Genomic DNA, 27,696 nt, shown 5'->3' with positions numbered 1-27,696 from the left:
CAGAGTCTAGCGAAGTCTCCTCAGCTCCGTCGACGAAAATTGGGGCGTCGCCGGTTGTGATTGCTTTAAAACTGTCGACGACTCCGTCGACGTCTACCATTTCGATGATATCAGCGGCATCGACGACTAAGACCTCGTCGTCGAAGAAAAGCTCGTTGACTATCTCGTCGACGGGATCCTCGTCGACGGCCCCATTATCTTCATCGGCGAAGACTTCGTCATCGACTACTATGTCGACGAGCACTATGTCGACGATAATACAGCTTTCCACGTCGACGGCAGCTTTTAAATCTCCCAAAGTAAAGAAAATAACGTAGTCTATTCCGTCGTCGACGGGCTTGTCGACGAAGAAGACTAAATCTACAGATTTTACGACATGGACGAAGATTTCTCCGCTTCCTCCTTCCAATCTACTAGATTTGCAGTCAGAAGATGAAGAGTCTTCAGGAGTGGCTTATAGTCCGTCCCAACTTCGGATTAAGAGTCAGGAAACGGATGAGGAGCAATATCATGAGGTTCAGGAAGTCTTCTCTTTTCAAGATCGCCCTCCACGGGATTCACGAAGATAGGAGTCATTTCAGCAGTATTATGACTACGAGGAAGAGGAAGAGCCTCAGCCTACTAGCCTGCCGGTTTCCTTAGTGACTGACTTGCGGCTGATGATAAATGACTACTATCGGCGTTTCCCTGACGCTAACTCTCAAGCGCCACAGACGGCAGATAAGCCTGCACAAGTACAACCACCTCATTCTTCTCCTAAAACTACCTCTCAAAAGATACGATCTCCACCAATTGTGACAATTAGAGATGATTTGGAAGACCGTGACGTAGATCAACCGGAAGAAGGAGAACTTCTTCAAGACACGCAGGTTGACGATGAATGGGACCAATATATTCTCCCAACTACTCCGTCTCCGACACCGGCGCACTCTCCGCCGCAAGATATAGGAGGTTTCCATGATATCATGGAGAAAGCGTCAAAACGCTTTGAGCTTCCACTTCAGGAAGCCGAATGTTTCCTCTATGACTAGGAGTCACGCAAATCTATTCGGTCCATACCGATAATCGCTCATATTTGGGAGGAAGGATTGAAAATAATGAGGAACCCGGCTTCAGTGGCTGCTTCAGTTCCTCGAGTAGACAAGAAATATAGAGCCCCAGAATCGTCTCCGGCCTGTTTGATTGGTCATCCACGACTAGAATCTGTGGTGACGCAGGCCTCCCAAAGAAACTCAAAAAATCCGGTTTCTACATCGGCAGTTCCCCCGGACAAAGACGGAAGACAAATGGATGGCGCAGGGAAGCGCTTTGCGGTGATGGCATCGTCTTCCATAAAGGCTTCCAATGCGTTAGCCCTCATCAGCAGATTCAATAGGCAGATGTGGTGCGATATAGCACCCTTACTCGCCCATCTACCAGAGGATAAAAAAGAAGAAGCGGCTGCTATTCTGAAGGATGGGGCTAGGGCGGCCTCGGAATCCATAGACATCGCTATGGATTTGTCCTCCGTGGCATTTCGACAAATGGCAGGTACAGTAGCCCTGCGAAGACCAGGATGGCTGAAGGCCACTTCGTTTAGCCCGGAGGTGCAGGCTAAAATAGTGGACATGCCATTTGACGGAGAGAACCTGTTCGGAAAGCATGTAGATGATGCCCTCCAAAGCATTAAAACTGACACAGATACAGCGCGGGCGCTGGGATCTCTTCAACAGGGCAGGTTTCAGTCCTTTCGGAGGAGAGGACCCCGAGGACAATTTACACAGAGATCCTCGTTTCAATCGAATAGATATCTGCCATACAATCAGCAGGGATATCGCCAATACTCAAACAATCAACAATTTCGATCCTCAAACAACTATCAGCAACAGTCCAGAGGAAGATCATCTGCGAGAGGGAAATCGCAGCAATCCAATCGACGACATTGACTTCATCAACACATCCGCCACTTGTCCGAGAAGCAGCAGGGATTACCTGACTTCATTTTACCCAGCTTGGCTGTCAATAACAACAGACAGATGGGTTTTAGATGTGATTCAGCATGGCCATACTCTCGAGTTCGTACAAAAGCCTCCAAATCAGCCTCCTATACACAGGAGACAAGAACATCTATCAGCCCTCAAGGCAGAAGTTTTAGCGTTACTACAAAAGGAGGCGATAGAAGAAGTTCCGCGGCTTCAACGCGGGAAAAGCTATTACTCGCATTTCTTTCTCATAAAGAAGAAAGACCCATCAAAATGGAGGCAGGTAATGGACCTGAGAGGTCTCAACAAATTCATCCAAAAGAAATCATTTCGAATGCTTTCCCTGCAGGAAATACTTCTCCTGATTGGCAGAGGAGATTTGGCATCCCTGGACCTCATAGATGCTTATTTTCACGTCCCAATCCACGTAAACCACAGAAAATTTCTACGCTTCATGGTGGCGGGCATCATTACCAATTCAAAGTATTGCCTTTCGGACTAAAGTCGGCGCCGAGAATCTTTACAAAGTTTATGGCGTCAATAGCGGCCCACCTAAGACTCCAAGGTCACCAGATTTTCCCTTATCTGGACGATTGGCTCATAAAAGGAGGTTCGTTCTGAGACACCCAACACTCTTGAAGTTTGCATGGATCTTTTCAATCAGCTAGGTCTCAGTCAACCTAGAAAAATCACGTCTCAGACCATCACAGTCCCTTCAATTTCTGGGAGCTCTAATTTGTACGGAGGAGGCCAAGGCTTATCCATCAGAGGCGCGGATTCAAAAGAACATACGGTTGACAACACAATTGCAAATAAAGTCAGTTTCAGTAAGAATCTACAAGTCCTTGTTGGGGATGATGTCCTCTTGTATCCCCCTACTTCCAAATTGCCAGTTCCGCATGAGACCTATACAAGAACTGCTAAACAAGCAATGGCTTCAGTCGCAGGGATCCTTCGAGGATCGAATAGTGATCACTCCTCAGATCCGAAACGCCCTGTCATGGTGGAAGATCAGTGATCATTTAGCGGAAGGACTGACTTTCGAATCACGGAGCTACAGTTTCGTAATGATGACGGATGCTTCACTTCAAGGTTGGGGAGCGCATCTCCATGAGCTCGAAATTCAGGGCCACTGGTCAAAGTCCGAAACGCAGCTCCACATCAACTTGCTGGAACTAAGGGCCGTGTTCTTGGGACTCGAGGCTTTTCTTCCCAAGATTTGCGGATCTACCGACAGCTCAACGTCTGTTTTGCCTTCTAAAACAAGGGGGTACAAAGTCGAAACTTCTGTCAAAGGAAGCACAAGACATTTGGAAATGGCTTCTAGCTCACATCATCTCGCTTCATGTGCAGCATGTTGCAGGGGTAGACCACACGAACGGATATTCTGAGCAGATCTTCCGAGATCTCTCATGAGTGGGAACTGAATCGGAAGCACCTTTCCAAAGTTTTCAAGGCTAGACTTGTTCGCAGATCGCCACAATTCGAAATGCAAAAACTTTGCAAGCGGGTTTCCGCAGAAAGGATTGTGGGGCAATGCGCTACAACTGTGCTGGACGGGGTTGTTTGCGTATGCATTTCCCCCCCTTTCCGCTAATATTGAAAGTCTTAAGAAAGATGAAATCAGAGCCGTGCCATCTGATTCTGATTGCCCCAGCGTGGCCGAGACAAGCGTGGTTCTCAGAACTTCTCAGACTCTCAGTGACACCCAGGATACAGTTCCCATTAGTGCAGGATCTGATAACTATGAACAACGGACAGATACTGCATCCGAATTTGAAATCGCTGAGCTTGTCCGCATGGAACCTCACGAGCATGAGTTCCACCTATTAAAGATCCCTCAGGAGTGCAGAGAGATTCTATCACGATCCCGGGCAGTCTCCACAAACAAAACATATGCGGCTAAATGGAAAAGATTCTGTCAGTGGTGTGCATCTAACGATTTACATCCATTTCGAGTCTCGTCTGATCAGATTCTTCCATATCTGTTGACATTGGCCAAATCTGGACTCTCTCATATGTCCATAAAAGTACACCTAGCCGCTATTTCAAGGTACACCAGAGTTCCTGACCGACCATCTCTTTGGTCCCAAAGAGTTATTAAAGAATTCCTCAGAGGGCTCTTCAAAATGTTCCCTCCAGTTTGAAGACCACTAGTTCCTTGGCAGCTTAATACAGTTCTTGCACAGCTAATGAAACCGCCATTTGAGCCAATCCATAAGGCGGAATTACAATTTGTCTCATGGAAGACAGCGTTACTATTAGCGCTCACGTCGACAAGAAGGGTCAGCGAGATCCAAGCTTTCTTAATTGCAGAACCATTCCTCCAATTCAGGCAGGACAGAGTGATTCTGAGGACGAATCCCAAATTTATTCCTAAAGTCCCCTCCAGCTTTCATCTGAATGAACCAGTAGTTTTGCCTACATTTTTTAAAGACCCGTCAACAGCGGCAGAAAGAGCGTTGCAGTCTTAAGATATCAAACGATGTCTCAAATTTTACATCGATAAGACCGAATCATTCCGAAAGACAAATCAACTTTTCGTAGCCTTTGCTGGCCCCAAGAAAGGGGTGGCACTTTCTAGATCTAGTATCTCGAGGTGGATATCGTCAGCAATATCCTTGTGTCATGTCAAAGCTGGAAAACCTCTGCAAACCAAAGTACGTGCGCACTCCACAAGGAAGATGGCAACTTCTACGGCTCTATTTGCAGGGGTGCCATTGCCAGACATTTGTAGAGCTGCGACATGGAAGAATGCGCACACCTTTACTAGACATTATTGTCTGGACACAGCATGGAGAAAGGATGCAGCAGTGGGACAAGCAGTTCTACGGCACCTATTTCATTAAGGTATTTATCATGGATTATGACGTATGTATGTACAGATATATGTATATTTACACATTTTTAAAATGCTGCAATGTATGTTAACATTCTATCCAAAAGAGCAGAGCCCACGGTTATTGGGGGTTCTAGCCTGGAAATGCAGTTTGGGATAAGTACTGCTTGCTATTCTGATACAAGCATGTGAATCTATGAAAGATTCAATACTGGAGAAAAAACTAGTTACTTACCTGTACACTATGGTTCTCCAGTATTATCTTTCATAGATTCACATGCGGCCCGCCCACCTCCCCATTTCTCAGGCAGAACCACCTTGTCTCTAGCAGCGTTTTAGTCTCGCACTCGGGGCTGGAAATCTGAGGCAGGAAGGCTCTGCTGGGGAGTGTGAGGGCAGGGCTAGCAGCCGATTGGCTGAGTCTTGGGCCACAATGATGAGATTTGGTTACCAAATAAGATGATTCCCTATGGGATTTTACTATGCAGTTTTTCTTATACTACTGTGGTCATTCTGTTACCGTGAGACTCCCACCATGACGACGGGGAAGATACAAGCATGTGAATCTATGAAAGATAATACTGGAGAACCATAGTGTACAGGTAAGTAACTAGTTTTTTATCGGCTTTTGGATAAGTACTCGACTGGCAGAGTTAAGGTTCTTGGCACAGACTCGGGGGTCTCCCAGGGTCAGGTAAGTACAGTTGTTACACCCTCTGCGGCAGCCGGGTGCAGAGTGAGTTAGGCCCAATGTTATCCTGTGGGAGATGGGGGGGCCTTGGTTGGTGGCTGCGGACTAGCAGGCCACGCGGCTGTGGGAGCTGGGCTCCTGGTCACTTGCCTCAGGGCAAATGGGGAAGTAGGTAGGAGTAGAAGTTGCACTGCCAGGGCCACTCGGGCGGCTGGGTGCAGGGTGCTTTTGAGCCTTCGGAAGCTCATTGGATTGCAATGGGAAAGCTCAAGCACGAACAAAGGCTGCAAGCTCGGGGACGGAGATTCTTCAGGTGTGCCCACCATTTCGAGAGGTAAGTTGGGTAGTTGGAGGATAGGTAGGTACCCAGGAGTTGGGCACAGGGGGCCGCAGGGCGCAGGGGTGCCTTTTGGTGTTTGGAAATCTTACCCTCTGATGATCGATGTTGAGGGGGGTCCCTGGTTCTGAGGCTGCAGGCGTTGTCAGGAGCGTCGAGGTGGGTCCTTGGGTGCCGGAATCGGGGTCACAGTCGCCGGGGGGGGCGTCCTCGGGGTCTTTGTCGACTCCAGCACAGGCCAGGCTTGGCGGGTGCAGGGTGTGCAGGGTTCGTGGTTCCTGGCTGTTGCCAGGGGTTAGGTACTTGCTTTGAGCAGAGCCGCTGCTCGTGGGAGTCCCAGATGCTCAGAGTCCTAAGGTAGCCAGGTCCTCCGGGGTTTTTGAGGTTGCTGGCCACAGGACGTGCCAGGGTTTTGCAGTTTCGAGGGTCGACAGGCCGGTAGGGCTGGGGCCAAAGCAGTTGGTGTCTTCCTCTTCTTAGCAGCTGCACGGCAGGTCTTTCTTCTTGATCTTATCTGCTGGGGGGGGGGGGGGGGGGGTCAGAACCGGTGGGGGCCAGTTGCTGAGTACAGCAAGTGGCCTGGAGAAGCTCACAAAGGCGGCATGCCTTTGAAGCTTCCCCCTACCCATCCTGGGGGAGGAGACCTAGCACCTCACCCAGGATGTGCATTGTTGCAGGCCCAGGAGAGCGGGGGCTCTCCATCCAGGGGTTCATCAACATGTCTGCTGTGTGGCAGCCTAGACAGCCTCTCAGACAAGACGTGGATTGTAGGTTAGGTTTTAGGGGGCATCTCTAAGATGCCCTCTGTAGTGCATTGTACATTAAATCCCACACTGGCATCAGTGCGGGTTTAATGTGCTGAGAAGTTTGATACCAAACTTCTCAGTCTTCAGTGTTGCCATCATGGGTCTGTGGAGTTCGTGTTTGATGAGCTCCCAGCACCATATACTCCTAAATGGTAGCACTGCACTTACAGTGCCCAGGAATGGACCTGGGTACCGTAGGGGCACAGGGCTCATGCTCCTGTGCCCACACCACTGGCATAGGGCACCCAGCTAGAGGGGTGGCTGATGTATGCCAGGGCAGTGTAGGTTGTGGGCATGGCACACAGGGATGTGTGCCATGTCGACTCTTTGATTCGTCTTGTACCCAGACACTCAGCCTGCAAGGGCAGTGTGTTTGTGTTAGGGTACAGGGCCTCTAAGGGTGGCACAAGAAGTGCTGCAACCCTTAGAGGCCTTCCCTGGTCACAAGGCCCTGGGTACCTAGGGTACCATTTACTAGGGGCTGACATGTGGCCAGGGTTTGCCAATTTGGGTTTTAGGTTTTAGGGAAGGAACATAGGCCCTGGGCACCTGATTGACTGAGTGTGTCCTGAACTCCTGCCAAAGTACATTCAGCAATTCAGCAAAAAGTGGGGGCATACCATGCAATAAAGATGGCACTTTCTCACACTAGCTAAGCCACCAGGTGCCGGGTTTGTGCCTCTACAGCTGTGATGCAATGGTCCGCAGATTGGACGAAGGGAGTCTGGTACTGCATAGTGCCCTCCAGAGTGTGGATCCTCTTCAACAGTTTCCGTCAGTCTTCCTGGATAAGATCCAATTCTACTGACAGCAAGTCAATTTTATCCTCTATTTGCTCCCCAGAAGTGTCAATAGCAGCCAAGAGTGCCTCATACTTGCAATCCATATAAGCCTTATCCCGGCACCCTGTTTGATCCCCTCTTAGTGGACGCCGGTGGCCACATCCTCTTTGGCTCATTGTGTGCACCCCATGATGACCCCCAAAAATGAATAAGGGAACACCAAGGCAGTGAAAGTTGCGCACACCTAGCTAGCTGTGTGCCCAGGCATTCGCTCACCAAATGTCGTAAGGAGGGCAGTAGATCGCCAAGGAGGGTAACACAGAAAAACATGGATCCAATTTGTAGGAGAGTAGGGTCTGCTTTCTATGTTTACCCCCACTTTTTGCTTTTGCTTTACTGGTTTTCGACTTAGATGTGGCTGTGGGCCTGCTGATCAGACCCACAGCCCTGCTGTTCTCTCTAAATTAATACTATGTACTGTAGGTGCATAACCCAATTGGATAGGATCACCTTATTGGCCCCTGTACAGTGTACCTTAGGTACCCAGGGCATAGGTGTACCCTAGGCCTACCAGGGGCTGCAGCATGTATTATGCCACCCCTGGCCTGGCCTTCCATTATGACACAACTGGCTGATCACTCAGCTGGGGCAAGGTCGTGTAATCACCCCTTGCTTATGTGTAGTATTCCTATACCTACCTTATATATAGACACATGTGTACCTATCAGCCACTCCTATGGCAGGCCTTAACAATCCTGGAGGCAGAGTGCTTGGTAACATGTGAGATGGTGCTCTAGCATGAGCTGGGCATGTCTGCAGCTTTCGGAACCATGTCCTTATAGCTGTTCTATGATATAGCTTACCATATACTCTTAAAGTGCCTTATAATCTTAGACGGTTATGGTAACTATGGTTTGGCTTTATCAAAACATGTTGTGTAAGGTGTCTAACACTTTGGAATAATACCCCCATCCCATTTCTGGGGATGAGGATATTATCCCTCCCTTCTAGAGGGATTAGACATGTTGTAACCTACTTACCCGGTTAAAGTTAACCAGAGCCCCAGCATCACAAAATGGATGCTGCTGCCACGACACAAGTCTGACCTCCTGCTGGTGGGAGTGATCCCGGCACGGGAGTCTTGGACAATAGGTATCCTGCCTTGGGAGGTGCGAGCACCACCCCAGACAGGCCTTAGTGTATTGGGGCAGGGAGGGATGAAAGAAACTAGACACTGCCTGGGGCACACAAGGTGTCTCATGCATAGTCCAGTTCAAACCGGTGCTGGGGCACTCCAGCCCCAGTCCTGGCGCGAAACTGGACAAAGGGAAGGGGGTGTAACCACCCCCCTCCCAGGTCCCACCCATAAGGCGTGACCTAGCAGGCAACCCACCCCCCCAGATTAGTATAAGTGTGGTAGCTGGGCCCCAGGAGATTAGATTATCCTGAACCTGCAACTTGAACAGAAACTCTGGACCTTCGACGAAAGAAGAAGACTGAAGAATCTCCCTTGTGGCCAAGGAGGGGCTACCCTGTGCAAACAGGCACCATCAAGAGACTTACCCTTTGCTTTGCTGAAGTTCTACGAGGGACCGACTGCAGAGCCTGACCAGAGCCCTGACTTCCAGATTTCTCCGACCCTGATTCACATCCACAGCCGAGCTGAGATCGGTGGAGGCGACGAGAGACGTGGGACCGGCTACCTGGGAAAAGTGGCGAGTATCTTCCAGCGCAGCTTCTGAGGTACCCTCGAAGTTGTGCGCCGGGGATTGAGAAGCCCCAACCCCAAGCACCATTTGCACCGAAGATCAGCCCCCCACACTCCACGAGTCCTGCGTGGGGCCCTTCTGCATTTTCCTGCTTGCCACGTCTGTCCGGTTGCTTGCCCGTTGGCTAGCGGCCTTTGCGACGACACACCATTGAATTTCCACTGCTGGTTTGGCTCCTCCACCCCAGACCTTCCTGGTCTGCACCAGAAGCAAGTCCTCCATTCTTCGTTGGTTCCGCTTGCCAAGGCTTGGTGAGTCCTAGTTCGACTTCGACACCGCTGACAGCAAGAGCCTTCGTGGGACAGCTCGCCTCCTGGTCCTGGTCGTCCTCGACGTCTCCTGGTACCCGTGGCTGCTGCGACAAACTTCACCTCTTCACCTGCATCTTCACGACATCGCCTGGTTCCTTCCTGGTTCCATGTGGTCACTGGCTAGTGACCCAGACTCTGTCCCTTCTGCTTGCAGGTATCCTTCCTTCTTGATCCCGGCCTTGGGATCCACCAGACACTCTTCACTGACTGCCTGTCAGCAACTTTCCTTCAGGCAGCCATAGAAGTCCACGACGAAACCCGACGCAAGTTCACACCTATGCACCCGCAGCCCGTGGGCTAGGTAACTTGGGTACTCCGGTGCTCACAAGGGTATTGACTATCCTAGGATCTAGTTTCCGAGTCTCTACTTTCTAGCTATACCAGAAGTGTCCTAAAACTGCTTATTTCTAACTGCTAGTGATTCTATCGACTTTTACGCATTACGCGTGAGTGTTGCCACTCTGCACCTGAATCCCGTGGGCCTCCCACTTCCTAACTGTTGGTAGTGTAGTGTAGCCCCAGCGATTCCCTAGGCCTATTCTATTTCCGTGACAGTGGTCCTTATACCACTTACTTAGTATATGGTTTGCGTGGCCCCTAGGGCCTAACTGTATTACTTACCTGTGTGACTTGATGTATGCTTGAATAAGACTGTGTTGTACTTACCTCGAATCTCATAAAGAGTGCTGAGGGTTTGACTAGAATAAATACACTTTATTTTATATATATATATCTGTTGTGGTGTCCTTTCATTTGGTATTCAAGGGATTATATATGGTATAACAGCTGGCTTCACATGCCATTCAGAGTTTAGCCTAAGACTGCTCTTGTCCATGCTACCACTAGGATAGCTGGTCTATAAGGTTGACTTTACAACCAATCACCATAAGGGTTGTTTGGACTGATATAAGGTGTACACTAGAACTAGTGACATCATACATCAGGCCAACTTCTCTCACAATTCAACACAGAGATAGTCATACTTCCAAGGACAGTCATTCAGGGCAGCTCAAGCAACTAGCCAGGTCCCTAGTTTGCTACACCAACTGGGGTCCAACCTCCCAGGAGTCATGGCAACGGGCCCCCAGCTCACCCAACGATGAATGTCCCACACCGGTTACAGAAGAACCCCACAATGGCAGGAGGAGGGATGTTGTCTTGCAAACTGAAGAAGTGAGAACCACACCGTCGGCAGGGAACCCTTCAAGCAGATAAGCGTCAGGGCACATCAGCCCCGGCATTCACCAACGACCTAGTACCAGGGCGCCCCATGGAAGGGCCATGGCTAGCAACAATCTCAAGCACTAATGTATCTGGTGCCCATTGCATAAAAGGAGGCCAGCAGTGTATGAAAGTGCTCCGCCCTGCAGGCAGGCCTACCAGTCGTAGCGCAGTCCTCCATGTAGAATCCAGACGAGAAATGCAAAAACGCAGCTGCTGCGATTAGAGTGGGACCCCCATCTTCTGCATGGCCGGGACCCTCCCACGAGGCATGTCTGCTCTGGAAATGATTGCCGCAGTATCACAAGGGCCCATTTTCCGAGGTCAGGAAAACAAACAGAAGCCCAGAGCTCTGCCGACACTAGGCTATGGCGTCCGAGACCATCTGAACTCTTCTATTCTGTCTCCAAGCCTGAACTGGAGACCCCACGGAGTCACAACTGATCCAGGGGCCCCACACCAATGGGAGCGGGTGCAGCAAGCAGGAGCCAGAAATCACAGGCGGCGAGGAACTCGAGCCGTCCATGTCCTCAGGCCATAGCTGTTGACTCCACCCCCGTAGAGCGGTAGATCCTAGATATGGCTCCTTTGCCCACCCTCCCCAGTAGGATCTTAGTTTCGAGGGGAGTGAAGTCTGGGATGTGTGTGCCTGCAGGGATGTGTTCCGACAAGACATGGTGTAGTTGCAGATAGCTGTAAAATTGTTTATGGGAAAGTCGGTATTGTTCCTGCATGTTCTGGACCGACATCAGGGCGTCATCCCGCCAGATATCTCCAAGATAAGTAATCCCCATTTTATCCCAATGTGTAAAGCCCTGTAAGCCAGCCACAGTTTGTAACCATGTTCCCTGCCAGAGCGGAGTCGTGCCAGTGAGTTTGTGGTCTCGTTTGATAAATTGGAGTGCTGTCTTCTAGCAAAGCAGGGTTACTTGGGTGCAATCGGAGAGCAATATGGGGATTGGGTTCCCGTTAAGCAGGTCTAGGTGACTTTCCAGGCCCAGGAGGTATAGCTCCGCACGATAGGCGGGATCATCCCATCCGCCATAAACCCAGTCGTTCATTGTCGCGATCTTAGCAGCTAGGTAGTAGCAATAGAGGTCTGCAGTTCCCAGCCCTTCATCATAAGGAGAGTGTCTGCTGTTAATAAAGGCCACTCGTGGTGACCCGCGGCCCAGAGGAGGGCACTGGTTTTCGATGTCAGTGTCTGGAACTAACTCCTAGGAATTGGGTGAGTGAAGTTTGCAAGGGCATACAAGAAACCCGGAAGATGCATCATTTTAAACCAAGCCACCTGTCCTGAGGGCTTCAGGGATAACCTCCCCCATCGCGGCAGGTCCCTGGTCAGACCGGTCATAAGGGGCTGGAAGTTGAGTCTCTACGTCAGAGGCGCAAGATATAGACTCTCTGATATTTGAAGGAGAGATAGCGTACTGATATCTTGGAACACCAGGAGTGCGCATTTGTGTTGCCTTCAAACAACAACAGCAGAGACTTACCCGCATTGACCCAGAGTCCGGAGGCCCTCCTCATTGAGACCGAGTATCTCCATGCATCAGGGGCCGAAGGATTGTGGGTCTTCAATAAACAGCAGGATATCGTCTGCGTATAGAACTAAACACTCCTATGGGTACCCCCGGGACCATCCCCGCCTTTGGGCGTCTCATTTGATGAGGCACGCCAGATGCTTGATCGCCAAGGTAAATAGAAGGGGAGAAAGGGGAGAGCCCTGGATGGTTACCCTGTGAATTGTAAAATGTGGGGAGAGGACTCCGTTAACCCAGACCTGAGCAGTGGTTTTATCATAGAGGAGGCCCACTAGTTTGCGAAAGAAATGCCCAAGGCCAGTCGTCAACAGCACTGCGTCCAAAAAGGTCCAAGCAACCGTATCGAAGGCCTTCTGACAGTCAATTAGGAGCAACACCGTAAGCCTGTTAATATGGTGTGCTTAAGATAGTGACAAGTGGACTCTGCGTATACAATGGCGGGTACCTCTGTTTGCCATAAATCTGCATTGATCCGGGTGGATCAAATGGGGGAGAGCCAGGCTCAACCAAGCCAGCAAAGCCTTTACAAGCACCTTAATATCAGTGTTTGAGGGAGATAGGCCTATTTGAGGAGCACCCGTCAGCGGTTTGACCTGCCTTGGGGATCATGACAATGGTGGCAGTGTCCAACTCTGGAAGAAGCGACCCATGATCCGCCACCTCCATGTAGACTGCTAGGAGGTGAGGGAACAGAAGAGATCACAACAGCCTAAAATATTATCGGTCGATAAAAGTCGCGGGCCAAAGACGGGGATGGGGATTTGTCGGCTTATGGGGGGGATGGAGAGCAGCGGGATCTCCTCTAGAATTGGGTTGTCGAATTCTCACATGGACATGGGTGCCGCAGCATATAGTGATTGGTAATAGTTCACAAAGAAGGAAGTCTTTCAGCTTAGATCTCACCAGGTGGCGATCACGATCTGTTTAGGTTCTACGACGAGCCTACCCATTCCAATGTAAGGATCCGTGCCTCCAGGTCAGTCACCTTCTCTAGTTGGCGAGTCTCCTTGCCCAGGACATATCCTTTAATCAAGCCTTTAATGGTAGTTTTGCTGGACGCTCATAGGGTTCCAGAGCATTCAACAGTTTTGCCATTTAGTTCAAAGAATGACTCGATTTCCTTTTCCAGGAAGTCAGCACAGTCCTAAACCATGAGGTATCCGGCATTGAGGTGCCACTTGGCTTGTAAAAACCACTGAGAGGGTCCCATTTCCCGGAGGAGGAGATGGGGGCATGATCAGATATGTGTCAGGGGAGGATCTGCACTTGTAAGTGATGTTGGTAGCCGAAAGCCAGATCTGATCGATATGCAACATTGTTTTATGGCCATAGATGCTTGGGTGTATGTCCACTGAGTGGGATGCCATGTCCTCCATGCATCAAATCTGCCCACAGTTTGAGGAGGGCGTGCGAAGTCCCGATTGGAGATGTACGGTATTGTCTAGCACAGGGACCGCATTGAAATCACCCCCTAGCAGTGTAGTCGCCAGGTGAGTCAGCAGGAGATCGCAAAGAGCCTGTAGGGACGATTTGAGGCGCTGTTGGGGAACAAAGGCAGAGATAAAATTATATTGTGTGGACATAACGTCCTTGAGGATCTCCATGCAGATACCACCAGTGAGAATCCCTGTCATAACCAAAGCGACCAATGATGGAGCACTGCATACCCAGGTGGTGGGTCTCCTGTAGCATAACCACCTCTGGCTGGAACTGCTTCATATATCTCAAAACGTACGATCTTTTAATATGGTCGAGGAGACCGTTTAAATTCCTTGATAGAACCTTAGCCGTTAGGGGTGAGTGGAGTGGTCAACTGAGGGGCTCTTTCCTTCAGGGACGCTATTGTGAGGAGCTTGGAGACCTTGAAGCACAAGGTCCGTCACCTTGTCCTCCACTGTGGAGACCCTGGACGCATCCTCTGTCACCCTACCAACCACTTTGTGAAGATCTTTGCGTGGTAAGGACACATCAGCGCGGTCCTTGCCCACCTTTTCTTCAGATGATTCTCTGGAGTCTTGAATGGCTTTGGGACACTGTCGAGGTCTGCTTGCGATGTGGGGATGTCCATGGGCGAAGGCGTGCCGGCAGGGAGGTGGGGGCCTGTCGCACATCTCCAAGGATGCGCCATCGGATAGCACCAGCTCTCTGCGACCGCTTCATCAATTGCCTGCTTACCCCAAGAGGGCAGCACGAGCTGCCAAAGCAGTCAGGAAGTCATTAAGAGGCCCACTTGGGTATGTTGGGAGAGAGGCAAGTTAAACTCTTGGTGTGGACTTCTCCTCCTCTTCAGCTTACTGAACGTCAAGGGCACGGCCTGCCGCCCTCCGGAGCCGATGTCCCCGCCACCAGCACAACCAGATTGGAGGCCCCCTGTGGTCAAAGGAGGGGGAGGAGGGGAGGGGAGGGGTGGAAGGGAAGAAAGGAGGAGAGACACCTCAAGTGCTCGGTTCGCTCCCCACTGTCTCCTGAGAAGAGAGCCCATGAGCAAGTCCAAGTGGCCCCCTGCACCGCTCTAAGCTCAAGGGGGGGGGGGTTCGGGGGGGCGGGCAAAGGGAGAAAGAGAACAAAGTGAGGGAGGGAGCCTGTAAGAGGGCCCACACAGCCTCAAGTGTCACGACGATGGTCGCTGGGCCTGCAGTAGCCAGGCTAAAACACATCCGCCATCTTGGCAGGCCAAGCCTTGCCCCATCAAGATATAATTTCAAATCAAAACTCTATTGTAGTGCACACAGTATGAATTGAAGCTACAATAAGGATAAATAAAATGGCTGCAGTAAAGTTTATTTAAAGCGTAAATAAAAGGAGAAATTCCTACGTGATTGCTGTTATTCATTTTTAGCAATTCTACCCCCACACTGCTACTTCTGAGTGCTAGGCTAATTCTACCACAGCATAAAATAAAAACCTGTTTTGAGATTCTTTGCACCGACATATTTTGAACATTAGGGCTTATGCCCAATATGATAGCAAGGCCTGCAATTCTTGTTGAGAGAGGCCAGCCTCGCTTTTAAGTTGGTTGAGCAAACCCTAAGTGTCTCTTTTCCCAGTAGCCTTCTGTTAGAAACTGACCTGATTCTTCACATCCTTTCCTGTTGTCACCTTGTCCGTAGATTCCACTCTAACCCCCTCCCTCTTTGTACCCAGCTTTTCTAACATTATTTCAATCGATCAATCAACTCTGATTTGTAGAGCTCCGCTTCTCACCCGTGAGGGTATCCAGATGCTAGGTTCTTGCTGGCATCAGTCAAAGAGCCAGGGTTTTAGTCCCTTTCAGAATTCCGGGAGAGAGATTGTTGTATGGAGGTGAAGGAGAAGGTAATTCCATGACCTGGCGGCGAGGTAGGCGAAGGATCGTCCTCCACTTTAGCCTAGTGTGGGTGAGGGAGGTGAAGCACAGGGGTCTAGAGGGTCAGTGGAAGTTCCCACAGTGGTTGAGGTATGCTTGTCCTTGGTCATGGAGAGCCATGTAGGCGAGAGTCTGCATATTGAATTGGCATCTTTTCTGGATGGGGAGCCATTGGAGTTTTCTGGGGGGGGGGGGAGCTGGTGGTGATGTGAGTCCATTTAGGTAGGTCAAGGATGAGTCTGGCAGCCGAGTACTGTATCGTCTGGAGTCTCTTTAGGACTTGGGTGGTGATTCCTGCGTAAAGCGTGTTGCTGTAGTCCAGCCAACTGGTGACTAGGGCTTGAGTGACGGTCTTCCTGTTGCTGACGAGGAGCCATCTGACAATCTTTCGGAGCCTGCAGAGGGTCTGGAAGAAGGCGGCAGAGACTGCGTTGATCTAGCTTTTCATGGTGAGTTTGCTGTCCAGGATGATGCCAAGGTTGCTGTTGTGATCTGTCTGTGAGGGCATGGGTCTGAGTACGATGGGCCACCAGATGCCGTTTCACGGGGAGGCGTTGTTGCCAAAAATCAGCACTTTCATCTTGTCTGTGTTAAGTTCGGAAGTTGGTCTTCATCCGTTCGACCCTTGTCATGCAGTTATCTAAGTTAGTCCTAGTGGTGGAGGGGGTCTTCGGAGAGCGAGGGGATGAGCGGAGTGCCGTCTGGGTAAGATCTGATGTTGAGGCTATAGGTTCTGACGATGTTGTCCAGGCGCGCCATGTAAGTATTGGTGGGTCTGAGGGATGATGCTTGAGGGAAGCTGCAGATGCTCTTTGGTTCCGAGGTGAAGGGTGGTAGGCATATTCTCTAGGTTCATATTGCGAGGAAGGATGCGATCCATTTGAGCGCATCTCCCTGGATCCTGATGTGGTGGAGTCTCTTGATGAGAGTGTGGTGCGATATGGTGTTGAATGCTGCTGAGAGGTTGAGTAGGATTCGGGCCGTTGTGTCACCCCGGTCGAACAGGGTTCTGATGTCATCAGTGGCAGCGATCAGGGCAGTCTCTGTGCTGTGTTTGGCATGGAAACCGGATTGAGAGGCATCTAGCAGATTGTTTCTTTCCAGGTGTTCGGTGAGTTGCCGATTGATTTCCTTCTCGAGGAGTTTGGCGGGGAAGGGGAGCAACGAGATGGGGGTGGTAGTTGTTGAGTTCGATGGGGTTGGCGGAGCCTTTCTTGAGGAGGGATCTGACCTCTGCGTATTTCCATCCATTGGGGAAGGCATCCTTGGTGATGGATGCGTTGAGAAAAGAGGGGAGTTCGTAGCCGGTTTCCTTGCTCCCGAGGTTGGAGAAGTGGTGGTGGCAGAGGTTTGTGGGTGCTCCGGAATGAATAAAGTTCATGATGGCTGTGGTGTTCTGTGTGGTGAGCTGCTCCCATGCGGTGAGTAGATGGTTGTGAGTGGCGTCTATTGTTGTGAGGCGGTTGTAGAGGTTCATTGTTGTCAAAACTCAGAATAAGCAATTAGCAGACTGTTTCTTATGAACAGCAACAATATATTCGACACAGAGCCTTATTTAGATCTTGGCAAACCGGTTACTCCATTGCAACTGTGACGGATATCCTGTCTGCCGAAATATAAATCCCTTAGGATATAATGGTATGTATGTTTTGGCAGACGTGATATCAGTCGCCATTGTGACGGAGTAACCCGCCCACCAACATCTAAATCTTTTAGAAACTCTTCAGAAATTAATATTAGATGTGAAACAGAACAGTGTTTAGATTAAATACTGCGAATATATTCAAGAAAATTTCATTATGTCCTTGCAAAACAGAATAATATATACTAAATACTCTTTCTTCTAATTGCACGTTATTCACTCTTTATTAGCACATGTAACTCAAAAATGGGAATGCCCAGAAGAGAAACACCATAATATTTATTACAAATGGCGTCTCTCTGTGATTACAGCATTAATGGTGTACCTGTGCAAGTGTAGGGTGAGGGGAGTTCCTGTTTGTTGCCAGATTTCCACTAACTTGCATATTCATAGGTATATTTCAAAGTGTAAGGTTTTTTTTTCCTATCCTTTTCGGAAACATCCTAAAACTCTATCATTAGCAGTTTGTGTTTGCAGATAGCTTAGGTGTTGGTTAACTTGTATTACTAATTCTATAAAATATACCCAAGAGTTCACTTTGACTGTACCCAGAGGAGTAATAATTTCACCACGTGCAGTTGACTATGTAGTTTATTAATCCACCTCCTATTGAGTGGTTATGTTGCCAAACGTGATAGCATGCATGATGCATTGTATACAGGAAACAGTAATTTTTATTTTGTTTTTGAACTGCTGCAAGCTTTTTTTAAATGTCTTCGTCTTGACTCAGAATGCATGCCAGACCAGTTGGCTTTGCTATGCTTGTTTTTTGTTTGTTGGAAGGTTGCCAATCTTAATTTTGTTGGAGTGATTTTCTACAGAGTACTTCAGAAGTTGCTGAAGGAGAGGAGCGCACTTTACCTCAGCTAGTAATCTATTTAGGATTTCCACACTTACATTTTTTTGTTGTTATTGCTGCCCATTTGTTTATAGACAAAATAATTATTAAATTGATGGTACTGGCATAAATTTTTAATGCCACTCAGTTCAATGTGGTCGTTTTTAGGTCTCGGCTAGCGAAGGCTGCGCTTGCGAGATTTAACGTTTTTCAGAAGTGGGGCTTGAACCCGCCCCTCTTCTCCATTGGCTGGCCTCTTAAATGCTGGTCAGCCATTGGAGAAGAGCTTTGTCTCTCCAAACAAGCCCCGTCTTTTTCGGATTCTGGGGCGTGTTTTTTCGTTTTTCTCTTTTTCGTAGTCCTTGCCCCTTTTACACGTGGTGGGCGTTTTTTTTTTTTTTTTTTTTTTTTTACTTCGGAAGGTTCGGCCATTTTATGCGCGGTCTTTACGGAGCGGGGCGTGGGGTCGCCTCTTCCTTGTTGCAAGGCTGATCTCGGCTTTTCCTCGATCGGCGTTTCAAGTCCGGCGTTTCCTGGCTCCTTTCAGGTACAAGCACTCACTAATTTCTGAATAGTGAGTAAAAGTGTTAAGGTAACAATGTTGTTCCTGCTTGCATTTCCACATGTTTACTTTTCTCTTGGGGCCATCTTTATTGTGCTGCAAACCTTTCCTCCATACCAATTTACCTTTCCCTCATGCACTTTGTTCCTTGGTGGTATCCAGTCTTCTATACCAATAACATTCCCTTACAGGCATCTCTTCCATCCTTGCCCCTCACGGGGGATTATCTCTGCGCTGGAAATCATTCTTCCGTTTCCATCTACCTCTCACTTACAGACATCTCTTTGGCGCTGGAATCCTCTCGAGCACAGGTTTACTTTCCTCACTGGCCCAAGCTTTCTGCATAGGTCTAGCTTTCGATAGGGGCACCTCTTTTGTGCGGGAGACCTCTCCTTCATAACGCGCTCTCAATGGCCTTCCCGTTTGAGGGGTTAACATTAGTAGCGCCCGTATATAGTAACGCCCCCTACAAGAAGCAGGAGCTATATCTACTCCACAACTAAGCACCACTTTTACAGAGTTTCCCAGTGAAGTGCTATTTTTGTGTTCTTGCCTTTGTTTTCCCTGGGCTTGCAACTAGTGCACAAATCCTGGAGGTACTGCAAGGTGTGGTTGGAAAACAAAATGTGTACTGCCGCTCTGCGTCCAGGGATGTGGTCTTTTTACCATACTGCTAACGTTTTGTAAGGATATCAGCAATGGCCATTGAAATGGGACCATTCAAGGCCCCTTTCAGGCAAAAGCACTCACTGATTTCTGAATAGTGAGTGTAAAAGCATTAAGGTAACAATGTTGTTCCTGCTTGCATTTCACATGGTTCACTGGCGGCAGAGAAGTAACAGGACTCTGTCTTTTCCTTCTTACTTACAGAAGAAAAATACAGTGTCCGCTTCTGCTCTGCCGCTTGAGCTGCCCCCCCCCCCCCCACTCTTTCATTCCTCCCTCTCTTTCTGTCTAGCAGTTCTTCTCTTACTGAAAACCTTGACTTCAAGATGGGGTTCTCACTCTTTCCTCTACTTTCCTTTATTTGCTCCCCTGTGAAATGGATCCAAAAAAGAAAATCATTTTTGCTGGAAATGTCGTATTTTAATTCTAAGGTGCAGCATCTGGAATAAAAGGTTAAAAATATGAAAAATAACTAAATAAAGTAGGACAGTGGTAGCAAACTAGCCAGATTGATTTTATTCACACCCAAACACATTAGCTACACTTTTACAGAGTTTGCCAGTGAAGCGCTATTTTTTGTTTCTTGTCTTTGTTTTCCCGGGACTTGCAACTAGTGCACCAATCCTGGAGGTACTGCAAGGTGTGGATTGGAAAACAAAATGTGTACTGCGGCTCTGCGTCCAACTGCTAACGTTTTGTAAGGATATCAGCAATGGACATTGAAATGGGACCATTGAAGGCCCCTTTCAGGCAAAAGCACTCACTGATTTCTGAATAGTGAGTGTAAAAGCGTTAAGGTAACAATGTTGTTCCTCCTTGCATTTCACATGGTTTGCTAAATTTTGCATTCCCCTATGAGTGTTTGCTTTTTCCAGGATGATGTTACTTATTTTTGTAGGCCGTATATTGCTCTTTTCTATTGCGTCATTTAAATTGAGCCTCATCCAGGTGTTTATAGCTGGCAGCAATTGGGTTGTAGTTGAAGGCAGTGTGAGTTTTTCTCAGTGGGACAGTATTGTGTTCAGTGGGGGAGACTATGTGGCAGTATGGCCAGAGCTGCTGAATTTGGAACTGGGGAACCAGGTTCAGCCTTAATAACCAGTCCACCAGACGAGACTGCTGAGAGAGCACAATCCCATGCTAGACCTTAGAAGGCTTCGCAAGACCTTAGAAGCGCTGGTGTCTTGGCACCAGCAGGTGGACCCTAGCACTGGCAAGTCTGGGTTAACCTTCAAGGTTTGTCCACCACAATCCATACTGAAGTTCACCTCCAGTCTTGCTAGCAGGCCAATGAAGCAGCACAGCCAAGAACAACAGTGACTCTGTCACTTAGGTCACAGGACCCTTGAGAAGGGCCAGCTCTAGGGCAGTGCAACAGGTGAGACCGGGTGCTGACTTTGGGTGGCGACATTATGTTTGCAAGTAAATTAAGGTTTTAAAAGCGCTTGCTGCCTCCTTCCTGACCTCCAGCAATTTTCGGCAACAATAAAAATGTCATGATGACTCTGGTGTTTAATGTTCTTCCTAGAGAGAGAGATCGGAGTTTTGTCTAGTGGAAGTTTTGACTCCTGGAAAGGTAGCACATAGGGTAAATGTGCCTGCAGCAAAGAACATGTACCATGCAGATCACAAAGTGCACATAATGTAAATAGGTCAGTGGGCTACTGCGTGTGTGTAGGTGGCTCTGTGGGTGGCTCTATTTGTGTGTGGGTTGTTCTATGTGAGTGGCTCTGTGTGTGTGGGTTGCTTTGTGTGTGGGTTGCTTTGTGTGTGTGGGTGCAAATGCAATAGGTCTTGCATTTGAGAGTGATTAAGCTATTGACATTGTAAATAACAATGCCGTTTCTATAAATGTTTTAAAAGCAAAAACAAAATTAATGTCATGACCAATGCCAATAGCTCTAAATTTAACAATGCCGAGACCATTGCATTGTAAATGCTTGTTATGTCAGACTTTAAAGGGCGCAATTCCTTACAAGATCAGATTGGACTTGTCTGATCTACAGGAACCATCGGGTCCAGATAAGCTTGAGGGTGTGAATGGGCAGGGGACGGAAGTACCACCAGGGCACTGATTGCAGGTTGGCTGATGGTAGATGCTAAATAGGGATACTGTGGGATATCCAGGATGCTCACTAATAACTCAACCTGACAGACACGATGTTCGACACGAAGGCAAGGGTGGGGTGTGGGGAATGGGGGGAGTTAAATGGTTCACTGTTGGCATGGAAAGCTGTAAGAAAAGCTAAAAGGGATGGTTTTCAGCTTTATTTTGATTATGGGACAGGAGGGGGGTGAATATATCTCCGACAATTCCCTGTACTGAAACAGCCTGTCTGTTAATCTTAAATGCCAATAAAGTTATATTAAAACATAAACAAAAAGATGAGATCAGACTTTAAATTAGATCACCTGTTCCTGACTTCTTGCACACTTTTGTTTGATTGGAAGTGATTATGAACAGTGTTTACTCGCTACCAGTTGAAGGACATGCATCTGTAGGCACAAAAATCATTAAGTATGGGGTATTGATTGTAGCAGTCGCGCAACTCTGAAATGGTTCGATTTGTGTACTGTGGTGAGATGGAACTACTATCTGCAACTGTTCATTTTTCCTTGACATGTATAATATATATGTACTGCACACTGTAAAATGGTTAATTAAACATCAGAAACAAAGTATGGGGCATAGAGGTAGAAAGTTACATAGGTTCATGAACCTCAGGTAATGAGCACACACTGGAGACTGCCTTTTTCATTACTATCTGTTCATATGTTCACATATTACATTTTGTGTATATCCTGTTTCTCATGCACATATGCAGGTTCCTATAGAGAAGTGGTCCGCTTAAGGACTTGGAAAATTGGAACTACCAGTAGTTTTAGATCTCTTTAATTGCTACTAAAGACAGTAATTGATGTCGGCATGCTCATGTTTTTCCAGTTTTATGTGGAGTGATGTTTTGCTCACTACTGTTTTTTAAATCTTGCTTTGCAAATATTTTTTCTTCTTTTATAGGTGATAAAAACAAAATTCAGAAACTTGTTCAGATGGCCTGGACGTTTGTAAATGACAGGTAAATGTTTTTCAGATATGCTTGAACATTTTATTTCAAATATGCATCAATTATGTGGTCGCTCCTTGATTTGAGTTATTTGTAGTGCAGGTTGGACTCTTTCGCTACTAGGTCTAACCCCCTCCTACCTCCCGCCAAGTGCTAAGCTTTGTTTGGCTATTTTGGAAAGTTTGCACTCGGGCCTCCATAACTATTTTTCTACATAAGCTTTCCACTCCAAATTTAAGTCCTCCTTTTTCCAGCATCCTGGGGATTTTAAAGTTACCTAGGGTTTGCGGATTCCCTTGGAGGAGACCGAGCAATTAACCAAAGTGTAGCTAAATTGTGGATTTTCTTTTGGGGAAAAATGAGAAAAAAGTGCTGCAGAAAAAAAGTGTCTGTTTTTTGCTGCAAATGGCTTCAACAAAAGGTTTGCAGTGCTAACATGAACATCTTCCCAGCTTTCAGGCACAGGCAGACTTGATTCAGAAAACCTGTTTTTACCACAGTTTTATTTTACTGGGAGAGCCCATTTTCCCTATTTTTTTGTGTGCTTTCAACCTCCTTCCAGTTTGCGATGGAAATGGGGGTAAAACCCATGGTGGATCCTATAAAGCTATACATTTCTGAAAACAAGACAAAATTCTGAATTCAGCAAGGGGTCATTTGTGTAGATCGTTAAGATTTAAAAAGAATCTTTGTATTGAAATAAACAAATATAGACCAGTATTAGCAAAAAACGTTCATTTGTGACCATGTTTTCATTTAGAATTTCTCATCTCGATGGCGTATTTACAAAAGCAATATACTGTTACATCTGCTAGACCTTTCTGGTTTCGGGGATACATAGGGTTTGTGAGTTTTCCAAGAACTAGAAGTTCCCGGAACCAATAACTGAGCTGCACCTTGTAATGTTTTTTCATTGTGTACCGGGTATAGAGCAATTTATATGGTAAAATACAAAGAGTGAAAAATAGGCATCAAGGAAACTTGGGTATTTCCGAAATGGGCTAAAGATATGGAGTTTAAAAGTAGTGATTATTTGCACATATCTGAATTTGTGGTTACCCATACTAGCATGTGAATTAGAGGGCATTTCTCAAAATGTCTTCTTTATTACACACTGGCTTACATTTGGAGGGCACAAATGCAGAGAAGTACAGTTTGTAAAAATACTTGTTGTACTATTCTGTGTTCATCTAAATCTCTCGATAAAAATGATACCACACTTTTGTGTGTAGGCTAAGTGCCCGCGATAAGAAAGGGCCCAAAAAGAAATCTGGACACACCACATTTTTCCACTGAAAACACATATATATATATATATATATATATATATATATATATATATATATATATATATATGCAATCTGGCTAGCTGTGAATGTTGGACCTTAGTTCAGCAGACAACCTGCAGCTTTTTGGAAACTAGTAATCTGGGGCATCAAAGGTGGGGTGACTTGCGTGGTAACCTCAAGCTTTGACTAAAAAAACACTTTTACCTCACATTTCTGTGATGCAAAGTTCTGGAATTCACGGGGAGCAACTAATTTATTTACCACCTATCATTCCCCCAAGCTTCCTGATAAAAATGGTTCCCCCCTTGTGTGGCTGGGCCTAGTGCCTGTGATGGGAACAGATCAAACCAAGGCCAAAAGAGTGTGCCTTTGTGGATTCCTTCTGATTCTGGAAGGATATGTCCTAGAAATGCAAGGAAAATGTGGCATTGTAGTTAACTTTTGAGGTTTGCAGGGCATTATGGGTAAGAAAACTTTGTGGAGTCCTCAAGAGATTTACACCACCCTGTACTCTCCTGGTTGTCTGGTTTTCGGAAATGCCTGGTATTGGTAGGTTTTCCTGAGTAGCCCCATACCCAGGCCCAATAATTGGCCACTACCCCTTATGTTGTTGTTCCCACACTGGCTTGGAACGCACCATTCTGCATCCCTAGGCCCACCCATACAGGTGAGATACAATTTGTTCGAGGCATGTGGGCTGCTGAATTCATATCTGTGCATAGATCGCCGCCTAGTGTTGGGTCCGGATGTTTGCACGTTGTTGTCCTGGAAGAGTCTTCGAAGTATCCTTGGATAGGTGACTCCTCCCCTGGACTACAGTGCGCATGGGCATCCTCTCCATCCTCAGATTGTTTTTTTCCGCCATTGGGTTCGGATGTGCTATCTTAGCTCAAGTTAGGAAAAAATTTTGTCGAGGCCACAAGGCCTTTAGTTCGCGTCGGTACTGTTTATCGATCGGTTTTCGATACTCTGTTAGTTTACTAACTTTCAGCACCGACTTTGTTCGCATTTACCTGTCCATCAACTACTTCGACGATGGAATCGAGGACGCCGTTCAAAAGGTGTCCGGTATGTAATGCGAAGTACCCACACATCGACGTCCATCCGGTGTGCAACAAATGCCTTTCGCCGGACCACGACGAGTCGACATGTATGGCCTGTGCCCGGTTCCGTTCAAAGAAGACTGCGGAATCGTCGAGCGGCGAGGCTCGAAGCGCAGCACGCGGCACCGGCCCCAGCTGACATCTTCGACGACGCGGACGACGTCGAAGAAGTAGAAGTCTTACCCTCCAGTCCCGTTTCCGACCAAGAACCCGGATCGGACGAGGCCGACGAGTCACTCTTCCACAGAGGTGAAGACGACACCGAGGTAGGAGACGACGAGGAGGCCTTAGGGGCCGAAGAGAGTAGCTCCGATGATGAACAAGGCCTACCTGTTCAAACCGAGAATTCACCAGTGCCACAGACTATGGCTCCGGTCGAGGGATCGCCTTCGGGCCTTACCCGAGACCTATCACGCAGTCCTTCGGCCCCGCCCTCGGGCCCGGCCTCGGACGTTCAGCGGCAGCCATTACCGCTTAAACCAGCTGGTTTCCCTTCCACGAAACCGAAACCGAAAGCTGCTCAGGTTCCTACGAAACCGAAACTGAAAGTGGCGCTAGTCGGATCGAGGCCTTCAACACCTTCGACGCCGGCGCACCGTGTCGGCACCGACCGCACCAAGGGGGACTTCGGTGCCGAACTCGAGACGGGCGACATGGGAGTCGACAAACGGAAGAAGGCCATCGGCGCCGAAAAACCTGCTCGGTTACCGGCGTCGACGCCACCGACACCGAGGGCCGTCCCGCCTGCTACGCCTCGCAGCACTCCCTCGACGACACCGAAACCTCACGTGTCGAAGACGTCGACGGTGATCTCCGCACCTCGGCTCGATGCACCACGGGCGCAGAAGATATCTGCAGCCGCCTCGACGACCCTGGCGGGGGCCACGACCTCTAAGGCGCCCCGAGTACGGCCTGGCGCAATGCCAGGCTGCAAAACCAAGGCTGCCCTCCAGGACCAGTCGGGTTCGATCGATCCAGCGGTTTCGTCGGTGCCGACCAGCATTACCTTCGGCTTGCCTCCATCCACAATCCCGAAGGCGTTTCAACTCAGGACACAGGCCACCAAAACTGCGGTTACGCCTGTCGAGCCGTCTCCGTCACGCGTCATCGACGCCGACACTGGCAGGATGATTCTCCACGACCGAAGGATAACTTCGGAACCGCCATTGGAACCTTTCAGGATCCCGCTAAAGAGGAAGCTGCCTGTGGACACAGAACCTCTCCTGTATGAACCCTTTCATTCACCCTACCAGGATCCACACCGGGCCTCCCCCACACGCTCCGACACGGATGCATTGGAGGACTACATGGGTGAACAAGTCCCCTACCATGTGGACACGGACCCTGATGACCAGCAGGACCCTGACCAAACTTGGGGCGACCCTGCAGACCCCAGTGCACCTCTTGATGCACAGGACCCACAACTATATGGGGCAAAAACGTCACCCACAGAGGATACTGCGGCGTTCAACGCTCTGATTGAACGGGCGGCGAACAACCATGATGTACAGCTTCACTCTGATATCATCGAAGATGACTTTCTAATGGACACCTTTGCATCCTCAGAAAGACATGTAAAGACTCTGCCAATGTTGAAGGGGGTCCTTAAGCCAGCCACTGACATTTTCAGGGAACCCACCAGGGCACGAGTGATAAACCCCAGGATCGATAAGAAATACAGATCAGCACCTGGGGATCCTACTTACATCAGAGGACAATTACCACTCGACTCCATCGTTGTGGCGAATGCCCGCAAGAGGGCACACTCGCAGACAACGGGTGACGCTCCTCCCCCGGACAAGGAGTCCAAGGTGCTGGAGACCTCCGGCAAGCGAGTTGCCGCACAAGCTGCAAGCATATGGCGCATAGCTAACACTCAAGCGCTCCTCGCTCGCTACGATAGGGCGCACTATGACACAATGGAGCAACTCCTTCAACACCTCCCTGACCCCTACAAAGAAGGTGCAGAAATCCTTATCAGAGAGGGACAGCTACTCACAAATGCTGCCATCAAATGTGCACTAGACGCTGCTGACACGGCTGCCAGGGCCATCAACACTAGCGTCATCCTACGACGTCACGCCTGGCTACGTATCTCAGGATTCAAGCCTGAGGTACAAAACAATATACTTAATCAGCCCGTCCACCCCGACTTTTTGTTCGGGCCTGAGGTTGACGCCACCCTCGAGGATAAAAAAGGACACGGACACTGCAAAGTCCATGGGCGCCCTACAAACTCAGTCCTTTCGGAGCGGCTCCTTTCGTCGCCCCGGAAACAAGGGAGCAGGCAGAGGACAGGGGTCACAACAAACATATAACAAGGGTAATACGCAGACCACCTACGATAAGAACACCCGAGGTGGCTATCGTGGCTCCAGTACCAAGGGCAGAGGACGTGGCTACGGCAACACCAGGTCCTCCCCCAAGAACAAGCAGTGACGCCCTCTCCCTTCCTCCCGACCACATAACACCTGTCGGGGGAAGGCTACAACGGTTCCTGTCCACGTGGAACTCCATCACCACGGACAGGTGGGTCAAAGATATTATAAAATACGGTTACTGTCTGGAGTTAACTTCCACTCCACCCACAATACCACCAAGAAACCGTCCTATGTCCTCAGAGCACTTGACGCTCTTACAGCAAGAGGTAGAAAGTATGCTTCTAAAAGGCGCTATCGAGGTCGTACCCGTCCACGAGCGGGGCACGGGGGTTTACTCCCTCTACTTCTTAATTCCAAAAAAGGACGGGTCGCTCAGGCCTATATTAGACCTGAGACCCCTGAACCAGTACATTCTTTCGGAGCACTTTCACATGCTCACTCTACAGCAAGTCCTTCCGCTTCTCCAGCAGGGAGACTTCCTAGCATCACTGGACCTCAAGGATGCGTATTTTCACATACCCATCCACCCCTCACACAAAAAAT

General features: G+C 48.6%; 1 protein-coding gene across 6 annotated transcripts in view; it reads left to right on the top strand.

Annotated features, from left to right (window-relative positions):
• Positions 1-27,696, top strand: part of CCNK (cyclin K) — a 426,168-nt gene that overhangs the window by 162,307 nt on the left and 236,165 nt on the right. For all 6 annotated transcript variants that reach the window (XM_085626423.1, XM_085626425.1, XM_085626421.1 and 3 more), the window contains one exon: positions 22,335-22,392. In XM_085626423.1, coding sequence (XP_085482549.1) covers positions 22,335-22,392 — 58 coding nt within the window. The remainder of the gene's footprint in view (positions 1-22,334; positions 22,393-27,696) is intronic.

The sequence above is a fragment of the Triturus cristatus genome, chromosome 9 (genome assembly GCF_964204655.1).
Source record: "Triturus cristatus chromosome 9, aTriCri1.1, whole genome shotgun sequence".
Taxonomy (NCBI): domain Eukaryota; kingdom Metazoa; phylum Chordata; class Amphibia; order Caudata; family Salamandridae; genus Triturus; species Triturus cristatus.
This window is presented reverse-complemented; position numbering and strand designations above follow the sequence as displayed.